The sequence below is a fragment of the Galeopterus variegatus genome, unplaced genomic scaffold (genome assembly GCF_000696425.1).
Source record: "Galeopterus variegatus unplaced genomic scaffold, G_variegatus-3.0.2 Scaffold1079, whole genome shotgun sequence".
NCBI classification, from domain to species: Eukaryota; Metazoa; Chordata; class Mammalia; order Dermoptera; family Cynocephalidae; genus Galeopterus; species Galeopterus variegatus.
This window is the reverse complement of record NW_007727190.1, coordinates 119,926-141,789: the sequence shown is the minus strand read 5'-3', so window position 1 is coordinate 141,789 and position 21,864 is coordinate 119,926. Positions and strand designations below refer to the sequence as shown.

The window sequence follows — 21,864 nt, the reverse complement described above, 5'->3', positions numbered from 1 at the left end:
TTTGATGAGAAAGCATGAGCCCTATAGATAAAAATGGGAAAAGGATATACCTGTATACAAAAAGTAAAAAGAAACAATCACGTACTTGGAAAAATATTGATCCTTGATATGAGTCAAAGTCAGAAAGGCTGTTTCTGGTAACATGGATACTACGTTAGAAAAGGGGGAAAGTGGAGCAGAAAAATCTCCATCTTCTCTACATAACAGATGGGTAAGGACAAGCTGGGGGGGAAAAGGCAGGTTGAATGGGGACAAATAAAGTGTGCTATACAGTACAGGATTTAAAATCCCCCTTCAGGAACCCTCATACATTGTTGGTAGGACTGTAAATCAGTGCAGCCATTATAGAAAACAGCATGGAGATTTCTCAAATAACTGCAGATAGAACTGCCATAAGATCCCGCAATCTCACTACTGGGCATATACCCAAAAGAATGGAAATCATCATGTCGAAGGGATACCTGCATTGCCATGTTTATTACAACTCTGTTCATGATAGCCAAGATATGGAACCAACCTAAATGTACATCAACAGATGTTTGGATGAGGAAAATGTGGTGCATATACACAATGGAATACTACTCTGCCATAAAAAAGAATGAAACTGTCATTCACAGCAACATGGATTAGCTTGGAGAAAATTATGTTAAGTAAAACAAGCCAAGCAGAGAAAGAGAAATACCACATGTTCTCACTCACATATAGGAGCTAAAAAAGAGAACAAAACAAAGCAAAACAAAAAACAAATAAATAATAACAATTTAATTCAATAATAAGTTGAATTGTTAAAATGAGACAGAAGAACTGAGGTTACTAGAAGCAGGAAAAGGGAGATGGAAGAGGGATAGTGAGAGGCTGGTTAATGGATACAAAATTACAGCTGCATAGGAAAAATAAGTCCTATTGGTGTACAGTCAACCCAGGAATCTATAATTAACAATAATTTATTGCTTGTTACCAAACTACTAGAAGAGAGATCAAACATGCACGTCACATAGAAACGATTAAGTGATACGAATAGCTGGACTATTTGATTAGAATGCCACTTCCACAACTAATCATAAGACCCTAGAAAAGCTGCTTAACTGTCTTATATACCTCATTATTTACATATTAGAGAGAGAACAGTCTGTACCACAAATTAAGTTTACAAAAACACATGAAAAGTGTTCAAAATGTAACCAGGTATATAGTAAGTATTCAGTAAATATTAGCGATGTTTCATGACTAAATAATCCATTCGCTTAGAATTATTTTGATGTGAAAAATGAGATGGGGGACCTAGCTTCCTCTTCTCCCACATCACCAAATTGTCAGCTCGTGTCCCAATATCATCTATCTTTTCCCTATTGATCTGGCGGGTCACCTTTGTCTGATACTCAGTTCTCAAAGATGAGCCTGTAGATGCCATTCTGTTCCACAGATATAAAATTCCTTCCTATCAGTGATATGATATCTCTTCATATCATATCATATGATATTTCTTCATATCACTGATATCTCTTATCAGTAAACAAAATATTTTGATTACTATAGCTTTATTATACCCTTTAAGTCTAGTAGGGATAGTGCTCCTTTCCCTTCTTTTAAAAAAATTTCCAGGATGTTTAAGCAGGCAGATCTTCTCATTCAAACTTTACAATGAACTTTCTTCCTCTGCCTTCCCACATCAAACCTATTGTTATTTTATTTGTGATTAAATTGAATGTATAGATAATGACACAACAGATGTATTTATAATTCTGAGTATTCTATAAATAAGGTGTGCATTTTCATTGATTCAAGTATTTTATGTCCCTTAATTTTTTTCATCTAGGTCTTGCACATTTCTCATTTATTGCTATTTTAATAAAATCTTTTTCACTATACATTTTTTTTTAGGTATAATACCACTTGCAAATGAAAATAAATTTGCCTCCTTATTTCTTATTTTACAAAATTTATTTCTTCCGTCATCCAATTGCATAACTAGTGCTTTCAGGAAAAAATAAGAGTGAATAATACTGGTGATAGTGAGCATCCTTTTTTTGTGGCTAACTAATGAGAATATTTTTAATGTTTTTCTGTAAATATGTTGCTGGCTTTAGTAACATATGTTTAAAAGAAAGCCTTAAAATGTCTGTATATTATTATATAATATAAATATAATGGTATAAATAGTTATGAATAAATAATAAAATAAATATATAACATTTATTTATATAGTAAAATATTTAAATGCCTTAATCTTCTTATTTATTGATGTCAAAAAGTATTCCTGCTAGCTAAACCCATTTTTGAAAATACATTTCTACAGATAAATTAGTATATGATAACTTAGTAGCTGGGTTAAGTTTTATAGAATTTAAATAAAATTTAGCATTAACTTACTTAGATGTAAGGGAAAATATTACATTTTCATAAAATTTACAACGATTAGAAAGACAGAACTGTCCTCTTATAAGAAATTTTGCCTTACACACAGTGAGAGATTATGATTTAATTAACAGTTGCTAAAATAGCATCTTTCAGAGGTGAGCATATCTCATACACACACATACATAGTATGTTTTTTACAGATTCAATAGGTACAACCTCACATCAAAATTAAGGTCTCAATGCCATCCATCCACATATTTAAGTGTCTAAACTTTAATAGTTTGCTTATTCATTCATTCCACAAATTTTGAAAAGTTATCAGTTGCAAGTCAACTAGATGCTGGGTTTGTGACAGTGAAAAATCATGCCAAATGCATGCCATACATCTACTGGAGAATACAGGTAATGAAACACATATTACTACCAAACATGGTAGTACATGAATTCATCTAAAGAAAACTGAAACTATCACATTACTATTTTTTCTGTTGGTATAAACACTGAAAATGTATATGCAAATAGAAACATTTGTAAATGTTTGTAAACATTTGTAAGTACAAATGCTTATTTGTAAAGATAAACTAAGAGAGTCATGATCTTGTCCAATATGGAAACTTGTTTTTGTGACATGATATTACAGGCGGTACTGCATTCCCCAAAATTCACATTTTGAATTCCTAACCCCATTACCTGAGAATTGGACTTTATTTAGAAAAAAGGCCTTTGCCAGCAACACCCACTGACCACGGACCACCGAACTGCCACAGGAAGTGCCCCGGCCTCTTCCAAGCTGGGGCTGTGGGGTAAAGGGCTTCAGCCACACACCCCTGACATCTGCACCCAGCCCAGCAATGACCAAGACACCGCTGGAAACCTCCTGGTCTCCACTGCAGGAATGAGGAGGGTGCCACAGGCCTCAACCCTGTCCCTCCTCCTTCCTCCTGCTCCCACTCTTCCCCCTTCCCTTTCCCTCTCCCCGCCAACTGCTCTGCAACACCATAGAATGTAAATAAATAAATAAATAAATAATACTAAAAATAAATAAATAAGTAAACTTGAAAAAAAAAAGAAAGATACAGGACCTTTGCAGATGTAATTAGTTAAGATGCAGACATGCTGGAGTAGGGTGGACCCTTAATCCAGTGATTGGTGTCCTTAAAAAGGGTGAACTTGGGGCACAGACACACGCACAGGGAAAATGCCATGTGAAGATGAAGACAGAGTTCAGACTGATGCAGCAGAAACCATGAAATGCTTAAGACTGCCAGCAAACCACTAGAAGAAGGTAGGGGACAGGCATGGAAAGATTCTCCCATACAGCCCTTGGAATGAACCAATCCTGCTGACACCTTGATTTCAGACTTCTTGCCCACAGAATTGTGAGACAATAAATTTCTGTTGCTTAAGCCACCCAGTTTGTGGTACTTTGTTATATCAGTCCTAGAAAACTAATAAACATGTCTTCACATAGTAGCGGAAGGTGAAATTGTGATAAGCAACACTTGCCTCTTCTTCTTCTTGCCCACAGAATTGTGAGACAATAAATTTCTGTTGCTTAAGCCACCCAGTTTGTGGTACTTTGTTATATCAGTCCTAGAAAACTAATAAACATGTCTTCACATAGTAGCGGAAGGTGAAATTGTGATAAGCAACACTTGCCTCTTCTTTCTCTCTCTCTCCTCTCTCTCTCTCTCTCTCTCTCTCACACACACACACACACACACACAGAGTTAAGATGTTTATAATCGACAGTTTAAAATTCACAGTACAACTTAATTATTCCTAAGGCTATTCCAGACATTAATTGGAAGAATAGGTCCCTCACTGTCTCCTACAGTCCCAGAAGCTTTTGTCTAACTATGCTACCAGAAAGTACCTGCTAACACTACCTTAGCATTTAGGCCATTTCTTACCATTGTGGTAAACAAAGACCAAACTCCTGGAAGAAATGTCCAAGTATCATTTTTCACAGGTTCTGATCTCGGAAATCAAATAAGTAATTATGGCTCCCAATATTACTCTCTTTTGAACTAGTGAAGGTTTCAAATCTGAAATTTAAAGGAAGGACATACTAAGCCACACAACAGTAAAGGATACTGTATATAGAGTAGTGTTTTTAAACAATTATATAACTGTAAACTGAGAGAAACAAGAATAAATGTAATATTTATAATTTTTCAGTATAAGAATCAGAAAACACCCCATTAAAATAATATGACTAAAAATATGACTCCCATTAAATATATGACTAAAAGTTGATAAAAATGGCACCCAAATCTACTCATGTGAACTTCTATCACTCCTCAAGAGCAAAGGACACAATATTTGGAGAATAAAAAGATTTTCTGTATTGGCAAGTAAAAAAAAAATTAGCTGGGCAAAAGAAGGAAGGCTTTTATAAAATTTTTTCTAGTTGTTTCACACAAAAGGGATGACGTTAATATTTTCATTAATAAATTATTTTCCATATCTGCTTTAAGAAAAGTCCTCTAAGCTCTTATGAAGAGCAGTAATGACACCTACTGTTCAAATAAGGCAGCTTGGGATGTTGGCCAGGTCAGGGATTCTTAACCTTTTTGGGGACAAATGCAGTAGAACTTACAGATCTCTTCTCAAGACAAAAACAAAAGAAAAACTAAAACAAACAAACAGAAAAAAAAAAAAAAAAAAAAAAAAAAAAAAAAAAAAAAAAAAAAAAAAAAAAAAAAAACGATTGCTATATAAATGCGAAATTTGCCACAATAAATGTAATTCAGGGATCCCTGAACTAGATAATAGGGTCACTGAGCTCTATAACAGTCTAAAATAAACTTTCAAGTGGATGGCATAATTCTGTAAATTCAAGAGGGTTTTAAAAAGAGCAAAATCTAGCACAATTTACCTCAATCATTAAAACGTTTTTATGAGTCCGGGTTCATAAATTAAATGTTTCCAGGATGATTAAATATTTAACAAGTTAATAGACTCAACTAGAAAGGTATTATATTGCCATAGATATATGTCTTCTTTACATTTCTATAGTTTTATTATCTTTCAAAATCATGTTCTCTTATAGAGTTATTACTATCTATAGGTATGTTATAATTTTAATATGATTTAATTCCTCAAGTATATATTTTATAACTATGTCATTTCCGGCCACTTTTACAGAAAATCAGCTCTTAGGCCAAACTCACAAACAAAATCAGAGATGATTTTATTTCAAAGTAAAAACACGACCTTAATGTTTTTAATGCATTAAAAATTAATTAACTTCTAAACGAGATTGTTGATTCACATACTTTTGCTAGATTTTTCCTCCTCTCAAAGTGTAAGCAGTGTGCTCCGGGGACAAGATCAGTGAGAATGATTACGGTTAAGGAAGAGGCAGATCCAGTAAAATGTTTGTCTAAGTTTGCAAATGCCTATCTCCATCAATTTTCTTTTTACGTAGAAAAAAAATCGCGCAGGATTGATAACAAGCTGCAAATTTTACCTGGGTAGGAAACAAAATACCAATATTGGGGTACCAGGATGCACATAAATAAAAATGGCTAAAGTCTCCAGTTGTCTTCCACGAGTTTTGAAAAGCTGTGCCCTGACCTTGTTGAAGCCACATTTATCAGCAGACAACAAGAAAACGGCCAAGGGTTATGCAGTTTTGAGAAATTAAAGAACCAAAAACAAAAAAAACCCTATGTAGCATAAAGTAAATTTGGAATAGTGCCATACGCTGTTAACACATTATTATTTTGCATATCTACATGTCAAAATTTCTCAAGCTGAAACAACTATTCCGTAACATTCACTCAACAAGTGTTTACTGTACTGTGTAAGTGGAATTGTTCTTAGGGCAAAGACTGCAAAAGCGTCTAAGTGCTTCCAGGCAGGTACTGGAACCAGGCGACAGAAGGCGCGGAGGCGATCCGCAGAGAGCAAGACGGCGGAAGAGCCTTAGAACCTAAGGGGGTTCACTCTTCAGACGCTCTCTGGAACCGATTTCTTAAGTTATCTGAATAAAACGCATTAAGCTCCCGAAGAATACAGCACAAACAACCAAGGCCCCAAACCAAAACATTTAAGGTTGAGAGAAAGGCAGAAAACATCGCTACTTTAAGACTTTAGAGGGGTGAACGGCTCCGTCCAGTCCCGCCAGGCACTTCAGGAGTCACCACCTCTCAGCCTCAAGACTCCACCCCAGAGGCGGCCCCGAGGCGGAAGACCCGCCCCTCGACCCCAGGAGGCCGGCGGGCGAGCAGCGCGCGTGCGCGAGGCTTGCGTCACGTCCGGCGCCAGAACGTCCAATTCCGGAAGGTGCTGCCCAGTTGAGGCGGCGGTTTCTGCGTTGGTGGTTAGTGTTTCTTCGCTGCCGGAGGCTTGGGGTACACGGCAGCATCATGGTGGAGGTAAAAGGACCCTTGGGCTCTCAAGAGTCGTTTGTTTCTGGACTGCTTTCTTTGGCAGCGGGCATGGGGGATCGAGAGTGCTGGGAGTCTGGGGAGAGAAGGGGGTGCGAGGGAAGCCGTTTGGCTGAGGCCGGCCGAGGGGTCTCTTAAGGTTTTGGGAGGAGGGAGAGAGGCTGGATGAGAACCCGAGTCGGAGGTTCCGTCCAGGCGGGAAGCCTGAGATAATTCGTCCGGTCCTCATCTAACCTTTGGGAGCTGAGCACTGTCCTCGGAGGCGGGGCTTCTGTTGATGTTCGACCACTGGTACTCGTCCTCTGCGGAGTAGTGTCGGTGATTCTGTGCCCTGAAAGACTGGCGGTCTTGTTTATCTTGCCTTCAGTTCGTCTCCTGTGTCAGCTCCACCCTAGGAAAACCTGCCGTTCTTTACATCTTTCCGTAGCTTGAATAGCCATTCTATTAGCAGGACTTGTCCATCTTATCCCAAATATTTCTTGATTCCATCCTCTCTTCATATCCACTGCAGTGTACCTTAATTAATACCAACATCATGTTGTACTTGGACTGGTACATTAGATTCCAGCTGGTCTCCTTACCTCCAGTTTTTGTACTCCTATAAATTATTCTGTTTAAAACGTAAGTTAATCATGTTTTTCTTGGTTAAAGCACTTTACTGGCCATTTGTTACTAGAACAAAAATATAGACTTGTAATGTTCTAGAAGAGTTTATCTAATCTGGGCCTTGTCTACATTTGCAACCTCATCTTGCACTACAACCCACTCTCACCCAACATACACGCTGTACTGCGTTCCTGGCATTATTTAGGTTATTGAACGTCATTGTATATGGCATTCCCCTCTTCCTGAATTGTTCTTACCTCTATTCAGTGCGAGACTAACTCCCTCTCTGCTTAAATATCTCCTCAGAGACATCTTTTGTGTTACTCTTAGTTCTTCCTTGGTTCTCTGACTGAGCGCCTTGCTTGTTGCCTTCATAGCACTTATCAAAATGTGGAATTATCTTGCTTATTTTTATTTGTCTGTCTCCTCTTGAGCACAGGGACCATGACTGCCTTTTCATCATTCTATTGTTAGCTTCTAGCTTAATACCTGCCAGACACATAGTATAAGCTCAGTAAATATTTACTGAACAAATGACTAACCTCAGGCATCACTCAGTTATTAGACCTGGGGCTTTGGCCAAAGAGGAGTTTTCTCCTCTGAACTTGACTCCTGTAGCTTGACTTGCTATAAGTAGCTGTGAGTGGTATAAAGCTTTTTACATATTTAAATGTAAAGTGTATACTTACATTTGACTTTAATTTAGGTTATGGTGTGTGTAATTTGTAGCTAAATGTGTAATTACACTCTTTCTTTCTAGGAAGTACAGAAACATTCTGTGCACACACTTGTGTTCAGATCATTGAAGAGGACTCATGACATGTTTGTAGCTGATAATGGAAAACCTGTGCCTTTGGATGAAGAGAGGTAGGTATAGTTCTTTTTCAATTTCTAAAATATTTAAAATTTTAATATTGGGGGAAGAGAGTAGGGAGAGGGAGACCTTTAAAGATCAGTTAGTGATACTAACACTGTCTATTCAGTAATGAGTTTTGGCATAATTTAAGCCGATCTAACTTTTTTTTTTTTTTTTGGCTTTTTACATAAAAATTCCATTAATTAATTGCATTTTGCAAAAACCCAGTAATTAGGAAAGTCCATTTTAGGTATTTTATTTTATAATCAATCACTTTGTATGTGCTTTCAGCTTCCCGCTGCTCTCAGAGCCTTGCTGAGCTGAAATTGTACCTGGCCAGTACCTCTACTCCCATCTTTTCTCGTTAGTATGATGAAGATTTTTGAGTGGTGGCATATTTTTGGTTCTACATCTCCAGCTCCAGTCTGGGATTGCATTATGTGCAGTGTTCCTTCTTTGTCCTTTACCTTTCTTTTAAAATCTACTTAATTTCTCAAGCAAACATTTATATTTAGTTTGTAAAGTGAACTATTCTTAAAAGTAATATAAGCGCATTTCTTTTTAAAATATCAAGCTAATTAAGTACTTTCTACCTAATCTTTTAGATACATCTAGTAAAGGTTGCTGTGGAAGTTTTTAGTGTATTTTTATATTTAAACATTTGAAGGAAAGTATGTCGACTTTGAGATTTTATAAAGGATATGTTAGTTTCTATATATCTTTAAAACATTTGGACCCTAGATAACTCAACATAAAAGCTTTTGTGTTTATTAGGTAACAAATTAAAATATTACTTAGTTTTAGTGACTGCTGTATGGTGGATTGTGAGCAAAGTAAATACATGTGGTGTAGAAATGCAGTTGGAAGTTTTTTGTTCTTTAAAATACTATTTAACTTTAAAGTATTACTAGAGACTTTTTCTATGTGGTTAGGTAAACTTAAGCCATTTAAGTACTTGTTTCCTGGCTATCTGTAAACATTTGCATTGGTGAATGTATTTAAAGTATTCAAGCATACATTCTTATGTTTATAATTTTTAACTAGTCACAAACGAAAAATGGCAGTCAAGCTTCGTAATGAGTATGGCCCTGTGTTGCATATGCCTACTTCGAAAGAGAATTTTAAAGAGAAGGGTCCTCAGAATGGAGCAGATTCATATGGTCATAAACAGTATCCTGCCAATCAAGGTGAGTATGGTGATATCAGGAATGTCAGAACTTATATGTGAAATTAAAAATAGAAAACAATTAAAATGTTTTAGTAGTGCCTCTCTTGGAAGGAATAATTGCGGTAATACAGGATTTAATGGCTATGCAAGTATTATGATGGAAGGCTTGATTTCCTCATGGGAGAAGCAAGTAGGTTATATGGTTGATGGTTTTTTTCTTGTAGAAAATACAAGTGGTAGTATAATGATGCAGAAAATCTTAGGATGAGAAGAAGGTCACAGTGGAGACTAAAGGAAAAATTTGAAGACTATTCCTAACTTGTAGGGATTCCATCTGTCTTGGCTGTAATTCAGAAAGATGTTAAGTACTGAAATTGTAATGAATAAAGACAGTCCAAAATTTCACAGGAGCCCATTTGCTTGGGAAAAAACCAGAGTGGTTTGTCACTGGATCAGAAGGCCTCTTTGTACATCATTTCTATGTAGCAAATGCACAAGCTTTCTTGATCTCATATCAGCAAGTGGGCAAGGAAATAGCTGTGTACATGTGGTTTTACACAGGTCAAAACAAAAATGATCAACTTCCCTTATTTCTGAGGCTTGAGTATAGTTGGGAAAATTTGGGAAATCCAGTTGATAGTATAATACTATTTGATATACTGAAAAGGTGATACTTGTATATAAGATAACTTCACCGTCGATTAATTTTTTTCTTTTTTCTTTTTTCTTTTTTTTTTTCCTTTTAGGACAAGAAGTTGAATATTTAGTGACAGGTACACATCCATATCCACCAGGACCTGGTAAGTGAGCTGCTGCATATTAAAAATGTCTTATTTTATTTTCACATGTATTTCCATGAATGAACCAATAATGAGATTCTCATTGCCTATAAATTACAGGATAAGCTCAATAGCCAAGTATCCACCCATAGCTTTTTAGATGATAATTAAGTAATACTTGTGCATTCGTTCAGCAAACATTCTTAAGCACCTATATTATTTCAGGCACTGTGCTAGGAATCCAAAGACAACAAGACTGCTCCAGAGCTGATGGTTTAGACAGACATGTAAATATCACTAAGCTTATAAAAATGATAGAGGAATTAGTATAGAAACAGGTAGGGTAGAAACATGTCCTCTATATATGTGTGTGTGTGTGTGTGTGTTTAGAAGGATTGGCACACAGATGGAGTGGCCAGTATAACAGGGTGGAGGACAAAATATTATACATAGAAATTACAGGGGAATCAGGTGTGATAACTTACATTCACTCTTGAAAACATTTTGCTAGTATTTGAGGAACTGCTTAATTTTTACTGTTGAAGGTAATATTCAAATTTAATAGAAATTTAACCTTATCATCTTGGGCTACTTTAATACCAAGTTGCTTGTGATCAAATAAAATTTGAGTTGTGTATTATTAAGCAGTAGTTATAGTAAAAAAAGTTATAAAGATAAGCAAAACTTAATCAAAATTTTTATGGTATCACTGCTTGGAGATAATAACCATTTGGTATATGTTTTCCTGCAGTATTTTATTTTTAAATACATGTAAATGAAAACAAGGATAGCTACTAAAAGGAATTGATTTTTTAAAATTTTAATAGGGGTTGCTCTGACAGCAGATACTAAGGTCCAAAGAATGCCAAGTGAATCAGCCGCGCAGTCCTTAACAGTGGCATTACCTTCTTCTCAGGCCAGGTATGAAATATTATACTCATAATCACAAAGATTTTGAAAGCATATTTTACTGTTCACATTTTTTAAATTTTTACATTTGTTTCTCTGTAAGTATGTTTTATATGACATTCTCCTTTATCAGGGCTTACAGACTGGAGGCATTAGTTACTTAGAATGTGTTCTTTTTTTTGCTTCAGGGTTGATGCAAATCGTACTGTACCTGGTGGAAATGAATATCGACATCCTGGGGCTTCTGACCGTTCACAGCCTACAGTGATGAATTCAGTAAGTTTCCCTGTGTCACACAGCGCTGCAGGTAGAATTTGTTGTCTTATTTTCATTTATCCCAAAAGTCTTATCTTACTTATTAAAGAAATGAACACTTCCTTGGAATTAAGATAAATACAAGCCTGAGCTAGACAGTATTTTATAGCCCCGAAACTTAAGTTGTTAGTAAATTGACATATTTTTTAGGATTTAAAATTCTGTTATTTGTGTCATAGTATGTATTTTGATTAAGGTAATGTGCTGTTAGTATTTATTACTCTTAAAAATACAAGGAGTGTTATATTCTGAAACTTGCATTAGTATGTGTTAGATATGAAAGTCTTTTTTTATTGAACTTTATGTTGGTTTATACATGTACACTTGAGTGCTGTTAGTATTGTAATATTCTTGGCTATAAAACTAGTGTCTTATAAATGACCATTTAGAAATACACGTTTATCTGTTTGTAAGTAAGCGGCAGCTGCTCTTAGTATTGGCGAAAGTAGTTGTAGAAGGATAACTGAAAATATGCAGTTTATTTTATTACATACTTGAAATAAGTGCAGGCTTTACTTCCTCAGTTTATTATGCAATTGATTTGGCTTTATGGAGTGAACAAATTTGTAATTCACACCACATTTCTTTATCCTTCGGAGAAGATCTCTTCGTCCAGGTTCTTTGTCTCTTTAGGAAGATGTAATTTAAGGTTCTTGAGGGCAAGAACTTTATGGGCTTAAATATGTTTTGGTTGAATGGATGGATGTTAGCAATAGATGGTATATCAACTAGTATACCTTTTAAAATAGTATTTAAATATTGTATTAGAAAATAAATAGAAGAAACTATCCGTCTCTCCTATGCTATATTAAATCAATAGTGTTAAAATGACAATGAAAGGCGGTGGCAATAATAAATTAAAAGGACTTGAATGTAAATGCATCAGATGTAAGTGCTTATGCGGAGCATTTACTACTTTTTAAATCTTCATAGTAACCGTATGAGGTAAGCACTGTTCTTCCTATTTGACAAATGAGGCACATAGAGGTTACATAATTTTTACCCAAGGTCAATCAGCTAGTAATTGGCAGAGCTGGGTTTTGAATTTGAAAACGTGATGTTTTCTAATTGCTTTTTAAAATTAACATACAAAAAATACAGTTCCGATTGAAGTCTTGGACTCTTTTTCTAGTTATGAAAAAAATTTTAGCTGTTCTTTCCTCTTCACTTAAAGAAAAAATCTTTCATAAATTCCCTCTTTCAGTTTCCATTTTTGAATTGATAACATGAATCCTTAGGTATAATAGCTTTAATAATAATGTAATCTGTTCCATATCTAGATTGTTATGGAGACTGGCAATACAAAGAACTCTGCACTGATAGCTAAAAAAGCGCCTACGATGCCGAAACCCCAGTGGCACCCACCATGGAAACTCTACAGGGTGAGCAAATCTGCATTTTATTCCACTATGTGAAACGTGATTGCTTTCCACTTGACAAGGGCTGAAGAATAGGAAGGAAAAGGAGTGAATATGATGAAAACATGTAGAGTGATCTGACGTGGGACGAAAAGAGGCTTAGGCAGTACTTAAAAAGATATCTTGAGAAGGAAACTGCCTTAAGTAGAAGCTATGCTTGTATTTTCTATAAAATACAGTATAAAATATAATAGAAGCATGGAGTGCAGACAAAATAAATTTAGGAAAGTGTTTGAACTTTTAGTATAAAGGCTGAGGGGAAAAACACCATATAAAGAAATTTCTTTGGATCTATCAATTATTCTTTCAACTACAATAAATTAAAATGATTAAAAATATACCAGATCTAAATTAAAATGTAGAGAGTAGGAAATGTACAGATACACATAATTGAATATATATTTTAAGTTTTTTATTTTTTCAAATGATTATACAGTAAAAGAGATGTTTCTTTTGGTGTACAAGTCTAATGAATTTTAATAGATGTATAGATTTGGGTAATCACTACCACAATTAGGATGTAGAAGTTATGTCACCTCAAGAAGTACTCCTGTGCTATTCTTTTATAGTCTTACTCTCCATCACCCTTGGCATCCACTGATCTGTTTTCTATCAATATATTTGTGCCTTTTTGACTATGTCATGTAAATGGAATCATATAGTATGTACTTTTTGCGACTGGCTCCACCACTCAGTTTAATGCTTTTGAGATTCGTCCTAGTTGTTGGTGTATAGTAATAACATATGAGGTTATTTCACAAAGTTCATGGGACGTTTGTATTATCTAATTCTGTTTTTCCATGAACTTTTTGAAGTACCCTCGTATTTCTTTTTGTTGCTGAGCAGCATTCCATTGTATAGATGTACCACAGTTTGTGTATCCATTTATCCACTGACGATAATTTAATATTTATCATTCTAAAATCTAATTGTCAAATAATCTTACAAACTTATGATTTAAAGATCTGGGGATGTGGAGAGGAGCAATTCAAACCCCAGTTGTGGTTAAAATTGAATACATTCTAATTTATGTGTTGATGAGTTGGCCTATTTTATTTTTTTAATACAGGTTATCAGTGGACATCTTGGCTGGGTTCGATGTATTGCTGTGGAACCTGGAAACCAGTGGTTTGTTACTGGATCTGCTGATAGAACTATAAAGGTAAGGAGGGAGGGAAGAAAAAAATACACATGACTGTGTTTGTCATGTAAGTTTAATCTGTTCTAAGTTATTTCCTATGGTGGGAATTACTATTGCAGTTCCTCTAGTTAGATCTTGGTATGGAGTAAAATTCATCATCTATACCAGCAAGAGTTCCAAATAAGTATCTGTTTAGAAAGTGGTATTTAACATGCTGGCAACCTACCACTTATTTCTTGACTTAAATTTTTTTTTCCCTTCTGGTTACAAAATTAAAGCATGCTCATCTATAGAAAATGTGGAATATATATGAAACTATGAAAGAACATAGACCATGCAGAATCCTACCACTGTTAGATATTTGGATGAGTTTCGAGTATTTCTGTGCATGTATATCAGTGCATTTTCTTATAAGCTTTTTTCCTATGTGTAAATGTGTATCTTTTCAAAATCATTCTTTGTATCTTGCCTTTTATTATTTAACATCATATCAAAGGCATATTCCTGCAAAAAATTCAACATCTTTTTAAATGGTTATGTAATGTTATATCATTTAGATATTCTATAATCTATTTTCCTGTTGTTGGACATTAAAGTTTTCAGTTTCCTGATTAAGTAATACTATAATTAATCTTTGTGCATAAAGCTTTTTCTTTATTTTAAATTATTTTGTTAAGATAGAATCCCAGAAATGAAATTAATGGGTCAAGTATTTTTTAGGCTGATTACCCAAAATACAAATTACTTTCCAAAATGGGTGAATTGATACTTGCAGTCTATTAGAGAATACTTTTCAGCATGTTGATTGTGTATCCCTTTAAAAATATCTAATATGATAAGCAAAAATGAATATCTAATCTATAACCATTTATACAAAGTTTCTAGTGGGGTTGAACTTTTTCATACATTTACTTCCTACTTTCAGGGTTCTTTTTAAGTTGTTGCCATCCTTGGCTAATTTGGTACCATGTTATTCATACTTTTATCATCAATTGTATCTTTTTTTTTTTCCTTTTTGTCTTTTTTACTGACCGGCAACGGGATCGCAACCCTCGGTGTTGCGCCCGCACCGCACTCAGCCAGTGAGCAGGAACCGGTCTCCATATGGGATCCGAACCCTCAGCGGGAGCGCCACCACGCTCCCAAGCGGCGCACTCTCCAGTGCGCCACCGGGCCGGCCCCAATTGTATCTTTAATATGTTAAGAATATTAACTTTTTTGTCATCTGTTGCAAATATATTTTTCAGTTTGAGCACTTTTTTTTTTCTGTTTTTATTTAGAGGACTTATTTTACAAATTTCTTTATTTTCATATATTTATATCATCTCCCTTTTCTTTTTGAAGATTCAGTTTTAACATCAAGATTCTAAAATTTTGCTTCAGGGTAACCAAGAAAAGAAAAAAATAAATATTCTTTGATTGCAGATCTGGGACTTGGCTAGTGGAAAACTAAAACTGTCGTTGACTGGGCATATCAGTACAGTGCGGGGCGTGATAGTGAGCGCAAGAAGCCCATACCTGTTCTCTTGTGGAGAAGACAAACAAGTAAAATGCTGGGATCTTGAGTATAATAAGGTAAGCTTGGACTTTAGGATTTAAGACATTGTGGGCCGCAGTTTATCTTCCTAACTATAGAAATTTTAACTTTTCTGCTTTATCTTTAGGTTATAAGGCACTATCATGGACATCTTAGCGCAGTGTATGGTTTGGATTTGCACCCAACAATTGATGTGCTGGTAACCTGTAGTAGAGATTCAACTGCACGGGTAAAAAGGATAGAGCTGTGTGTTTGTAAATATATTGCATCTTGTAGTACACATATTTGATATTGGTATCTTACATTGTTTGATAGAGAATTAAACATAGTTTTCTTGACTCATCAATACCCTAGTCCCTGAGTTTGACTTGTATGTTTTTCCCACCTTGTCTTCAGTTCTGTGGACTCACCATATTTATTGTTAGTGCCCTGACCCTGAAATGTGACACTCTTAAGCTTCATTTTATCACCTTAACCTATTGTCCATTAGCTCTTTCATTCAGTACTCCCATTATACCCATTCTTAGACTTTCAGTACCCTGATCTTTAAGCTTTTTTTTTCTTGGCAGCTACCTCCTATCTATATTTTTTACCCAACTTGTAGATTATTATCTTTTACTTAAGCACTTTCTTCATTATATTCAGGCACAGTTGTCTAGTAAATTTCCAGCCTTGAATTGATACATTTATCTTCCTGAGATAGGAATACCTATTCTCTTTGACAATATGTCTGTTTTTATAGATTTGGGATGTGAGAACTAAAGCCAGTGTACATACATTATCTGGACATACAAATGCCGTTGCTACAGTGAGGTGTCAAGCTGCAGAACCACAAATTATTACTGGTATGATGGATACTTTTCAAGTTTACAGCATATTCATATCAATGCATTATAATAATACGTATATTTTTATATTCACTACAACTCTTGCTCTGTGTTGTGTTAACAGTGTTTCTGTGTCATTATATATTTTAGTCATGGGCATTTGAAATTTATTGTAATAAGATTTCATTCGATTATCTCATACTTTTTACATATCACAGAGTATGTCATGTACAGAATCCTGTAATGCCTGACTAGAAAACTGTGCTGTTAGATTCAATTATGTATTGTTTTATAGAGTCAAAATTATTAGTATAGGAAATTGAAGTTAGAACACAAAATACCCTGAGCCCAATAACCTTTATAACTGGTTTGAATCTTATTTTGCTCAAATTAAGGTTAATAACATTGGATCTTTAAGACTAGAAAATAATTACTTCACTTGATATATTTATTAACTAAAAAAAAAAAAAAAATTGGAGTTTTTCCCTTCCAGTAGGGGATAAAGGCATATATTTGTCTTTATTTGTTATTTGCGTTTGTTCTAGCTGTTCAGTGATATTTAATCAAGTATCGTGTTGTATTTCTTAAAGAATTAAATTTAAAATCAAAGTAGAATTTTGGAGCAATGAAGAAATTAGCCAAGAGGTGATATGACTTTCATTCAGTATATGTATGTTTATGGAAAAACACTTCATATTTTATTGTATTTAACTTTTGCATTCTTTTTTTCTGGTCTATATTTTGGGGGGTGTATGTGTTTTCATTACAGGAAGCCATGACACTACAATACGATTATGGGATCTGGTGGCTGGAAAAACAAGAGTGACATTAACAAATCATAAAAAATCAGTCAGGGCTGTGGTTTTACATCCAAGACAGTAAGTATATTCTCCTAATTCGTTGCTCTCCTTTCTTCATTTCTTAGAATAGTACTGAAATGCCAACATTACTACTTTTGTCAATCAATTAGCCACTGTTATTTCCAGACCTGTGTCATTTATGAATATACATTTATTTTATTTTCCTTCATACCTTATATAAGATGAGGAAAAACTTCTACATAGTGACAAAAAAGTAATGTGAAATGAAAATATAGTGAAATGGTTAAATGCTGCATGTCAAAATAGAAGGTAACAGTGGCTGGGCTTTTAACATTTTGGACATAAGTGATATTGTACACTGATGAGTTCATAGAATAGTTTAATTCTTAAGGAGGAATTTAATATACGTAGAAAAAAAAAGTAAGGACCTTGAACATTATAGTCAGGATATCCAAAGAGGAGGAGCATAATACCACAAACTGTTCATTGTATCAGATCACCTCTGACACTTTTCGGGTTGTATTCATATCCTTTCTTTCCTCATTTTTCCTCTCTCCCTGCCTTTATGCCCTTTCTTACTCCTTCCCTTTGCCTGTCTTCCTCACTCCCTCGTCCCCTCTATTTCTTTCCTTCTCTCTCTTTCTGCCTCTCCCTGTCTTGTTCTCCCTCTCCAAAATAGTAGTATAACCCTTTGTCATTTATGTGAAATTAGTCATTTGCATATTTATTGCTCTAATTCAGTGTAGAGCATTGGGAAGTGAAAGGAGAATAAAACTAGGATTTAAAATACATCTTAAAAATTTTGAAAATCTGATTTAACTTGGAATAAATGTTTTGGTATTTTTACATCTTGATAGCACAGTAATATTTTGCTAAAACTACATAGATCAGTGAATATACATGCAAAATACAAGTACAATAAGCTTTTTAAAACCCATCATCTTACTTAACTTGGTTTACTTTGCCATTTATTCTTTTTAATCTTATTTCAGTTACACGTTTGCATCTGGTTCTCCGGATAACATAAAGCAATGGAAATTCCCTGATGGAAGTTTCATTCAAAATCTTTCCGGTCATAATGCTATTATTAACACATTGACAGTAAATTCTGATGGAGTGCTTGTATCTGGAGGTAAAATAAAATTTTTATAATAAATGTGTTTAGTCTGTCATTTTTCTTTTAGTGAATGAGTAAACGTGTAAAGTTTCTAAGCCATCACACCTAAGTATTGTGGCAGCAATTGCTTGATAATGGTGTATTTGGATGTTCATATGTGTGTTTATGCATATTCATAATATATGTAGTATATTTCATCGTTTAGTCCTGTTTGAATTCCCAGCTAATAAGTCTAAGTTAGGAATTTATGTGGGGAATTTTCTAAAATTTGGTTGGGTATTCTGGAATTGGAAGTCAAATTTCGTGATGCTTTTTGAGATGTATGAAAAATTCTGAATTAAGCACAAATGAAAGTAAACAAACCAGTATTGGGACACTCAAATGTGTTTATGTGTGTGTGTGTGTGTATATATACACACACATACGTACACGTATATATGTGTATGTATATATATACACACACATATTCAGATGTACATGTGTGTACATATATGTATATATGCGTGTGTACATGTATGTACATATACATATATACGTGTGTATGTGTATGTACATATATGTATACATACACTCTTATATCTTTATAACTGTAGTTATCGTCATGTTGCTTGGGCTAATGTTGGTGCTTAATAAGTGTTTGTCAAGCCGAACTATTGAAACAATACCAAGTATAACTAGATCTTTCCATTTAAGCTGACAATGGCACTATGCATCTTTGGGACTGGAGAACTGGCTACAATTTTCAGAGAGTTCATGCAGCTGTGCAACCTGGGTCTTTGGACAGTGAATCAGGAATATTTGCTTGTGCTTTTGATCAGTCTGAAAGTCGATTACTAACAGCTGAAGCTGATAAAACCATTAAAGTGTACAGAGAGGATGATACAGCGGTAGGTTCTATGTTTCACATACATTTTTAAAGTACAGTAGTCTCCCCTTATTTGCTGTTTTGCTTTCTGAGGTTTGTTACCCATAGTCCGAAAATATTAAATAGACGGTTCCAGAAATAAACAGTTCCTAAGTTTTAAATCACATGGCTTTCTGAGTAGTGTGATAAAATCTCCCACAAGCCAGCTCCATTGAGCCCAGGACATGAATCATCCCTTTGTCCAGCATCTCTACAATATACACACCACCACCCGTTAGTCATTAAATGGCCATCTTGGTTATCAGATCACCTGTCACAGTATTGCAGTGCTGTGTTCAAGTAACCATTATTTTATTTAATAATGGCCCCAAAGCGCAAGAGTAGTGATGCTAGCCATTCAGATGTGCCAATGGAAAGCCATAAAGTGCTTCCAGTGCTTCCTTTAAGTGAAAAGGTGAAAGTTCTCAGCTTAATAAGGAAAGAGAAAAATTGTATGCTGAGGTTGCTAAGATCTACAGTAAGAATGAATCTTCTATCTTTGAAATTGTGAAGAAAGAAAAAGAAGTTCATACTATTTTTGCTGTTGTGCCTCAGACTGCAAAAGTTATGGCTACAGTGTGTGAGAAGTGCTAGTTAAAATGAAAAAGGCATTAAATTTGTTGGAGAACAACATGAACAGAAATGTGTTGCCAATTGACAGCAATTGGGTTTGGTACTGTTTGCGGTTTCAGGCATACACTGAGGGTCGTAGAATGTATCCCCCTTGGATAAGGGGGACTACTGTGAAATAAAACAGCCATACCACCTGGCATGTGTTTTCTCATTTAATTGTCAGAAGGAAAAATATATATGAAGGTGTTTGTCATTTTGAATAGTGTCTGCTCATAGATTTCTGTATTGGTTTCATTGATGCCAGTTAGTCCATTGAATGTTTTAATTTATCCCAGTGGTCCTTATTACAGTTACTTAGAAAATGTTGTACTAAGAATAACAGCAAAAAAATAGATTGCTATACAAATTAATTCTAGAATCATATGCTTTGGTGTTACTAGAATATCTAAACAGAAATTTTATTTCAGATAAAAAACTACAAACTGAACTTGTAATGGAACCATTCATTTTTTATTACACTTGGATAATGCCAAAAGTTTAGCTGTTCCTAAAATTGTTAAATAACTGCTAAGTATATTAAGTATATAATGCCAACTAATATGAATAGATACCTTATTTTTGTTAAAAGCAAGTATTAAATATGAAGTAAACTACTAATACTTTATTTTAACTTCTATTTTTAGACAGAAGAAACTCATCCTGTCAGCTGGAAACCAGAAATTATCAAGAGAAAGAGATTTTAATGTGGCATTGTCTTCGTGGTGGTTCTTTTTTTTTTTTTTAAAGCTTGGCGTTGGTGAGGATATCCAGTCATTTTGTGCTCTGGCTGGGAATATAAAGCAGAAACTCACTTGCTTGAATCATTGAGGCTTCATATTTTACATAAACTGTCCCCTGTCCCCTTCCCCTTGTCTTTTTATTTCTAAAATAAACAATTTGTGATCCTAGGAAGATGCAGAAATCAAGCATATGTAGGTTTATTGAACGTAACTATTCTAAATATAGACTATTTTGACAATATTAGAAGACCACCTTTTTAAAAAATGTACAAAATATTATTATAATAGGAAATGTTTTAAGGGAGCAGTAGGTTTTGTTTATTCCTTTAAAAATTAATATCTGTGATAATAATTTGGAATTAAAAGACTTGAAGTCTTAATTTAACTTATGTATGTTTATTCCAAAAGCAGTTTTTGAGTGCATGCTCTGCAAAGTTGTGCACTAGAGACTATTCAGGAAATAGACAAACAAGATGCGTTTGTCCTTCAAGAATTCCAGTTTATAGCTTATAGAAATGCTGTAATAGAGGTGCAAGTGAAATGCTGGGGGAGCACAGAGGAAAATACAGTTCATTTTTCCTGGGGAGGATTGTGGAAGACTTCTTGGAGTAAGTGGCATTTCAGCTGACCTCGAAATGAAAGTGCAGAGAAGGAAAAGAGTATTCTAGGATGAAGCATAAAGTTGATGAAACCTGACACAGGAAAGTGTGTGGTGTATTCTATGATAAAGATTGCCTGCTGCAGTTGAGTAATGGGGAGGGAATAAAGCTGGCTTGTGGGTGAGAAAAGCTCATGTTTCGAGCTTGGATTTTATTCCACAAGCAGTAGGATACCAATCAATATTGGTATCAAAACGTGGGGAAAATAACTCTGAAGATACGAGTGGAGCTATTTAAAGCTGTAGCAAAAGGCTGCTATCTTGTGTAGATTTTATAGAAAAGTTAAAGTTTCTAATACCTGTGCCTCCTGGTAAATAAGAACTTTATAAATTCTGCCCTTGGGATACTGATTCCCCATCAGTCAGGAAGATTTGTCAGACTTTACCTATAATGAGAAAACAGTTACAAGAACAATCCAATTTTTTTTTGTCCTTTTTTTTGAGACCGGCCACACTGCGCTCACTGAGCGCTGTGAGCGCACCAGTCATCCCTATATAGGATCCAAACCCGCGGCGGGAGCGCTGCTGCGCTCCCAGCGCTGCACTCTCCCGAGTGCGCCACGGGCTCGGTCTGAACAATCCATTTTTTAAAGTTTGCAAATTAAAAAATTCCACCATGATTTTAAACAAGCATTTCCAAATTATAGATATCCTATCTTGCATGCTGTAGGTAGGGGTATAATTGTTACAGCTTTTAGGAG

The 21,864-nt window shown here is 35.0% G+C and overlaps 1 protein-coding gene across 2 annotated transcripts; it reads left to right on the top strand.

Annotated features, from left to right (window-relative positions):
* Positions 1-6,641: 6,641 nt before the first annotated feature.
* On the top strand, positions 6,642-20,921 carry PLRG1 (pleiotropic regulator 1). Of its 2 annotated transcripts, XM_008574645.1 has the most exons (15): positions 6,642-6,743; positions 8,122-8,228; positions 9,262-9,404; positions 10,132-10,185; positions 10,992-11,085; positions 11,262-11,349; positions 12,669-12,770; positions 13,876-13,968; positions 15,373-15,522; positions 15,612-15,713; positions 16,227-16,329; positions 17,081-17,189; positions 18,125-18,264; positions 18,943-19,136; positions 20,410-20,921. In XM_008574645.1, exons 1-15 carry the CDS (start codon positions 6,735-6,737, stop codon positions 20,467-20,469), a joined length of 1,548 nt encoding a protein of 515 aa, XP_008572867.1. In that variant the 5' UTR covers positions 6,642-6,734; the 3' UTR covers positions 20,470-20,921. The 2 variants fall into 2 exon arrangements, with proteins under 2 accessions (XP_008572867.1, XP_008572868.1); XM_008574646.1 differs by lacking the exons at positions 6,642-6,743; positions 8,122-8,228 and adding an exon at positions 8,513-8,580.
* Positions 20,922-21,864: the final 943 nt, after the last annotated feature.

What these genes read in the sequence shown, in the direction of transcription:
- PLRG1 (XM_008574645.1), top strand. An exon ending in TTACCTTCTTCTCAGGCCAG is followed by an intron (nt 11,086 to 11,261) that starts GTATGAAATATT and finishes TTTTTGCTTCAG; the next exon opens with GGTTGATGCAAATCGTACTG. An exon ending in GTAGAGATTCAACTGCACGG is followed by an intron (nt 15,714 to 16,226) that starts GTAAAAAGGATA and finishes CTGTTTTTATAG; the next exon opens with ATTTGGGATGTGAGAACTAA.